Consider the following 7,500-nt stretch of genomic DNA (forward strand, 5'->3'; position numbering starts at 1 on the left):
AGACAGAAGATTGACTGTAAATTGTGTGCAACACTGAGGAAATAAGGCACCTAAGAAAGCCAGTTATTGGTGAATTCCATTAATGAAAATTAAAGGTTCCCCAGTTCACTAATGCTCTCTATGGTCATGGAATTTACAAGCATATTACTGCTAGTACATTAAGCATTTGACAATTAGAAGAAATTAAAATATTTACTTAAAACTAATAAGAGATTCATTCCACACACATAAAGCATAAACATCTAAGGGATTTATTTGCACAAACATGCTTGTAAGAATTTTTAGAAATTACAAAGACAGCATGCTAAATACCCAGATATGACAGCACCAGGGAGAAAGAATATCATCTTTGTTTTGTTGCAACTTCATTCATCACCTTTCCATTGATCCCTAGGCCAGTGCAGAAATAAAATTAGAAAACAAATGTAAACCAAAATTAGATACTATAGCCAAAATCAAATTCACAGCCTCATATTACTTGAGAGAGAGAGAGAGAGAGAGAGAGAGAGATAGAGAGATAGAGAGATAGAGAGAGAGAGAGAGAGAGAGAGAGAGAGAGAGAGAGAGAGAGAGAGAGAGAGAGAGAGAGAAAAGAAAGGAAACCTTAGAATTGAACATAAATCTATTTCAATGCAAACAATACCAAAAAATTCAGGATACCTTATCAATTCAAAGTAATTTCCTCTCTTACTTGGCACTTGGCATATCAAATAATGATATATCAATTTATCTACCTATATGCCAGGTTGGCAGTCCCACATAGAGTGGCCCGGACAAAGCACCACACAATCATATACACATCATTCACACTCTTAGCCCTGTCGGCCCCTGGTGGAATGGGATAGTCTCATGGACCACTGTAACATACCTTAGTAACTTAGGTACAGCAGCTGGCCACATACATCTATAACAAGGCCTGACAGCATACACAGGTTTACCCCTGGCCCTTCATAATGAGACTGTCCCTACCCTACACCAACTCCAATCCTGGGATCACAGCAGATAAAGAATACTTCCCTTGGAGTGCCTTGCATCCTAACTGGATCCAAACACCAATAGGCTCCACCATGTGTGCCATACCCTTTCCTAGGAGTCGATGAGAATACATCATTTTCATGCACTCTCCATTCACCTCTATCATGCACAGTTGCTCTTCCTTGCTTACAGTCATTCCTCTCTCATTCAATGCCCTCTTCACACAGTTCATCTTGACCTTCTGCAGTCCTGATCTGATCTCAATATTCTCTTTACTAGTTTTCTGTCCTCCATTTTGTTACATGCCCAAAGCATCTTAACCCTCATTGATATGCTCGTCCAACAAACTCTTTCAAAACACCAGTTAAGGGTAGTGGAAATTAAATGTTTGAGAAGTATGTGTGGAATAACATGGAGGGACAGCATAAAAAAATGAGTAGATAAGAACTGGTGTTTTGAAAGTTGACTGGATGGGCAGATCAGATTAAGATAGTTAGTGTATGTGTAGAAAAAACTATCTACCTATATAAATAGAATTCTGTCATCTTTTCTCTTCCCATGCTCAAACTATTTTAATACACACTGACCTGCCCATCCAGCCAACTCTCTCAAAACATCAGTTCTTCTTATATTCTCATTTCTTATTCTATCCCTCCACGTTACTCCACACATACTCCTCAAACAATTAACTTCCATTAAATTTAACCATTTCTTCTTTACTATTCCCATGTCCCACATTTCAGCACCATACAATACAGTGGGCACCACTATTCCCTCTCTTTACACTCATGCCCAGTGTCCTATGTTTAAAGATCTTCCTCACTCTATCAAGTACTTTTCCTGTTTCTTTCACCATGCTCTTCACCTCTGTCTCAACTCTTCTGTCCAGTGTAACTGCTGATCCCATATACTTGAAACAATCCATCTCTTACACCTGTTCTCCATTCAATCTTACATCTAGCCTTTCATCAGCTATTTCTCTCAAGCATATCATTACTTTGCCTTTAACATCATTCACTATCAGCTTTCTCCTCTTATAAATGAACCCAAACTCTTCCAACAGTCTTTCCAATTTCCACATGAAGATACAAAATTTAAATTTTTCTCCTCAACACCTAAGATGCCTTGGGCCCATAATGTTCCATTCACAATGATGTTCTTAAACACTGTTGCAAACACACTGACAAAATCTTGTTTCATCATGTGTATCATTCAATGTCACTGTTCCATTATACCATTAACCATCTAAATACTAGTAAATCAAAGTAAGCAGTCCCACAATAGGAAAAAAGAAAAATAATATGAGCATTACATCATAAAAAAAAGGGATTTAAATGGAAGGCACCAAGTTGAAGTATTGGAGCATGGAAGCATAATAATGGTGTGGAAGGAGTTCTTGTAGATAGCAGGAGGGAACCAGACACATGGAAAATGCATTTTGATTGTTTAATGAGTGAAAAGACAGAATGGGAAACAATACTACCAAGGACAGGTAAGGAAGTAAGTGGAGAGCAAGTATTTATGCAAAGAGGAATTAATACAAAGAGGGTAGAGGAAGCAATAGCTAGGCTTAAGTGTGGTAAATCTGCAGGCATAGATGGAAAAACTGCAGAAATTATAAAAGTATAGAGATGGAGTAAGTTATAGATTGAATGCTTTTGATGTGTGAACTGGCATGAAGGCAAAGGAGAAGTACCAGATAAAAAGGGGAAGGTGGTTACTGTACCTCTGTATAAAGGTAAAGCTGGTAGGAATAAATGTAATGATTATGAAAGGATAACTTTGCTTAATGTGCCAGGAAAAGTGTAGAAGAGAGTTTTGAATGTGAAATTTATGGCAGTGACCCACATGAATAAAGAAGGAGAAACTGAGAAAGGAAATGGCTGGATAGATCAGATTTTTGCAATCAAGATGATAATAGAAGAGTATTTAGGAAAGGATAAAAAGTATGCAGTAGCCTGGAGAAAGCATATATTAGAGTGGTAGAGGAGCTCTTTGGAATGTTATAAGAATTTATGGAGGACAGTTGTTGGAAGGAATTAAAACATCCACATTCACAACATACATATCTAGAATGGTAGGATTCCTAGCATTTTCCTTGCCAAGAAGATAAAGTCAGCTCCTCACCTTACATCATATATCTTATCACTACTTGGTAAATTGGGACATTTGAGTAATGGAGACAAATGGGAAAAGCAACTTACCTTCAAATCCTTGGTTGTCATGTATTTCTGTTACAGAATGTTCATTTTCTCTTCCCTCCAGCACAGCAAGAAGACACTGGTGTATACAGATATACTGCTGCTCTGTCTGAACCATCCACACACGCTCACGCCGCATCTCATACACAATACCAAATATGTCCACATAATCACAGGTACGTATGCTGAATAATATTCGATCCAGAGCAATGAAAGTGCCAGATCGTCCAACACCAGCACTGAAAGAGAATTTGTTTATGAAATGCCTATACAACAATATAGATTAAATTAGCTGGAATACAATATGATCATAAATTCAACTCCAATAAAAACTTACTTAGATATATATTTTGCATGAGACATAAAACATCTGATCTAATTATGTCCATTCTCACTTGACAAAAATTTTCAATTACATAGCAATCTACAAGAGAGAGAGAGAGAGAGAGAGAGAGAGAGAGAGAGAGAGAGAGAGAGAGAGAGAGAGAGAGAGAGAGAGAGAGAGAGAGAGAGAGAGAGAGAGAGAGAGAGAGAGAGAGAGAGAGAGAGAGAGAGAGAGAGAGAGAGAGAGAGAGAGAGAGAATCACATAAACATGGTTGTGTGTTCATTTGTTGGTGGCCTAGGGATATCCAGCTGTCCTCCCTCTTGTCATAAGAAGCATTTCTGTTTAAATTTTTTTAACAAGATTTTCCCTTGTCTATTTGGCCTTGCTGTGGTTGTGTGGCCTGTACTCCCAGATTGCAATATGGTGGCCTACAAGACCACCAGGGGCCAATAGGGCTAATGGTGTGTGTGTGTGTGTGTGTGTGTGTGTGTGTGTGTGTGTGTGTGTGTGTGTGTGTGTGTGTGTGTGTGTGTGTGTGTGTGTGTGTGTGTGTGTGTGTGTGTGTGTGTGAGTATATAATACCTTGTCTGTGACACCCCATGTGGGATTGGTGGCCTGGTACATGGATAGATAGAATAAGCCTCACAATCAGCATAATCTAGCAGTGCAGCTGCCACACTAGTGTATGTTTTGTCCTCACATTCAGTGTGACCCAGCAGTGCAGCTGCCACACAAGTCTATGTTTTGTTCTGACTTTTGGTAGGCATTTCTGAGCTCTTGATGTGATTGTGGCATGCCAGCATTATGTAAGATAGTGAAGGGGAGAAGAGTATGGGTGAGACACTTCACATACCTCAATTCTTTATAGAGCACTGATGCCAACTGTCCACTCTAGCCTACTCTTGGCCTTCACAGGCCTAATAAGAGTCTAAAATGCTAAGCAGCAATATATTTTGAAGTATTTTATCAAAATCTATCCTGTTTTTCACAGCAAAGAATGATTAGTATGTGAATACAGTCATGCAAGATGAAAAAAAAAGTTCATAGAATAAGAGTCATATTTCATGCCATAACTCATCTCTTATCATGAATACACCAAAAAACTTGGCTAAAGTGTTGCTAGATGATGTATCTATGTCCCATGATTTTTCTCAGAAAAAAAAAAAAATTATATTCCCAACCCCAAATTAGATGCTCCCTTTAAAGGATAACAATATGTCTATGTTCCTCTTGGGTTCAATACTTATACTCTTCATATTCTATATTCTCTTCACTATCCTTATGAACTGTTGGGAAATACACATGTGAGATATACTAGTTTCCAAGAAACCTTTAACTTCTGAAACTAAAATTTCAACACTCCTGTCAAAAAAAAAATTTGTCACCAAAAAATTTTACAGCATTGCACCTACAAACATGATATTCATACTTGTACATAAAATACAATCCTTTTTGTTGCTGCAGGATTCACCAAAACATATGCAGTTTAGAGTAGATGATCAATTATCCACATTAAGAAAGCAGCCAAAAAGCATGATGATGAAATCTATTATTAAATACTGGTGTCATAAATAGGGTTATAAGCAAGTAAATGCAATAAGTTCAATGAAATATTAAAATGTTGCATTACCTGCAGTGAACAACAACTGGTTTTTGATCAGGGCTAACTCTCTCCCTGAATGCCCTGACAAATCTGACCAAAGTCTGTGGTGGGTCAGGTACACCAAAGTCTGGCCATGTTGTAAAATGGAAGTGTCTGACGACTCGAAACACATCACCCTGTAACATAGAAGATTAGTCATAATTCCACACTAATATAATAATTGATTTAGGTCCCTCAGCATTTTAAACATTTGCTTTTAAAAGAATGAAAATAACTAGCACAAACTTAATGAATTGCCTAGAAATTTCCTCGATCAAAAATTCTTGAACAGATTAATTTACAATATATTCTGATATATATATTTTTTTCAGTTGCATGTCTTGACATTATCAGGATATGATGAACTCAAAACAAATGATCATCATATCTTTGGGCCTCTGCTATACATTATTTCCGTAAATAAAATGTTTTTTATCTTACCTTGCACACTCTGAACTCTGTGACATTCCAGTCAGGAAAGTGACTTTCATTGAGTATAGTGACTTGAATATCTCCATAGTACACTGGCTGGGTGTCATATGGCCAATAGTGGTCACATTTCTCTCGACCCTGCAATCATTTGAGATTCAAGATAATAAATTAATATAATACATTAAAATTAATCATACACTACATATGTTTCTTACATAATGTTTAAAGCCACTAAGTAATGTAAAATCATACAATAGACATATAATAATAAAGAGATTCATAACTTGATTTTTTGTAATGAAACACCTTTAGGCAATGTTATATATAATATTGCTGCAAAATTACAGATTGCAATTTTCACTGCTGTTCACAAAAAATGTGTAATTTTTAGAGAGAAAAAAAAAAAAAAAAAGGAAGGGTACATCTTAACAACAAGTCAGCTAGCTAGATATGCTTAACAAACTTATAACTTTTGAAAGGACATGAAATTTTGTTGCCTTTTTTTTTTTTTTCTTTACATATATGTTCCTTGTATTGTATATATAAGATGAATCTTTTATCTATCAGAATTTTTGAATGAAGAACATCTGTGATTGGTTTGCCTAAGAATCCCTATGCTTTAAATTGATGTAACACGTGAACCTTTACCTTTTCTATGCAGCGAGTTAGCATGACTATGGCACGGGAATTACTTTCCCAACACATTCTCCAGAAGTCATCTCTTGTAGAAGGCAGAGGACCCTGAGTCACTATAAACTCCCTGGGAGAATTATAACCCTAGAAAAAAAATGAAAATAAATAAATAAAATAAAATAAAATAAAATAAAATAAAATAAAATCATATTACTTATATACCAGGCCAATTCTTCCTGCAAAGTTATTTACCCAACACAAGACTTCCAAACACATAAACACACACAGCAAGAAGATCAGCAAAATAAGAGGAGTTAAGAATGTACAGAAATACAGTTTCCAAACAGAATAATATATCAGAGACAACAGTTTATAAACATTCTGCATAAATTTTATGAAAATACAAATAGATAATACAAATAGCCACATACACACTCGGTTAAAACTTATAAATATTCCCTAATAATAAACTAAAATCTACTTTAGCCCCTAGGTCTCTAGAAGTAGAGAACTAATATTAACTGACCATACTATGAGGGAGTGATCAAGGTATCACTCCCTTGTCCATTATCTTTGACAGATAAGGGGAGGGGAGGTGACAAGGAGGGAGGTTTAAGACAAGACAAAAGAGGAAGAGAGAGGAAAGGAATGTGGGGAGGATGGGATGTACTGTATTGTGGAGTAGAGGGAGGTAGAAAGAAGGAAGTTTGTAATGTGGAAAAGAGAGTACATGCGGCAAGGAAGAAAATGAAGGGTGAAGAAGGAGGATGGGAGTATGGGGAGAAAGCAGAAAGAATAAATATAAGAAGGAGTGAGGAGTGAGGAGTGAGTGAAGAAGTAGGAGAGAGGAAGTATTGAGAAATATGTATCCTCATTTCCTATCCTACTCATTTTTGTTCTTCCTCCCCCTTTGCATTTCTACTCCCTCCATCTTCTTACCTCTCCCCTCCACACACACACACACAAATTAGTTGTGGACTAAAGATGCACATAAAAGAGCCATGTCGATTACTCACAGATACAAAGTTTCCATTAATGTAGTCTGTTCCCTCTTCATCATCAGTGGGCTGAAGTTTAAAACGTGAATGATCATAAGGGAGGATGTTGGTGAAACGATTTTTGGGTCTGTTGACTGGAAGGTCTGCTGCAGTACGCTGGAGATCATGCCCAACATGTTTCAAGGCCTCATACTCCTCTGAGAAGTGATATTCGGAATCTGCTGCCATGAACCGGTAATGGGCAGCAAAGTCCTTGAGTTTTACAGGGCGTCTGAAAGTAAAGAATAAATTCA

At 36.9% G+C, this 7,500-nt stretch overlaps 1 protein-coding gene across 1 annotated transcript in view; it reads right to left on the minus strand.

Moving 5' to 3' along the window:
- LOC135103049 (tyrosine-protein phosphatase 10D-like) overlaps positions 1 to 7,500 on the minus strand; it is a 69,708-nt gene that overhangs the window by 3,387 nt on the left and 58,821 nt on the right. The window contains 5 exon segments of the mRNA XM_064008960.1: positions 3,180 to 3,415; positions 5,133 to 5,281; positions 5,586 to 5,714; positions 6,225 to 6,353; positions 7,226 to 7,478. Of these exon segments, the coding sequence (XP_063865030.1) occupies positions 3,180 to 3,415; positions 5,133 to 5,281; positions 5,586 to 5,714; positions 6,225 to 6,353; positions 7,226 to 7,478 (896 nt within the window).

This window comes from Scylla paramamosain, chromosome 8 (genome assembly GCF_035594125.1).
Source record: "Scylla paramamosain isolate STU-SP2022 chromosome 8, ASM3559412v1, whole genome shotgun sequence".
NCBI classification, from domain to species: Eukaryota; Metazoa; Arthropoda; class Malacostraca; order Decapoda; family Portunidae; genus Scylla; species Scylla paramamosain.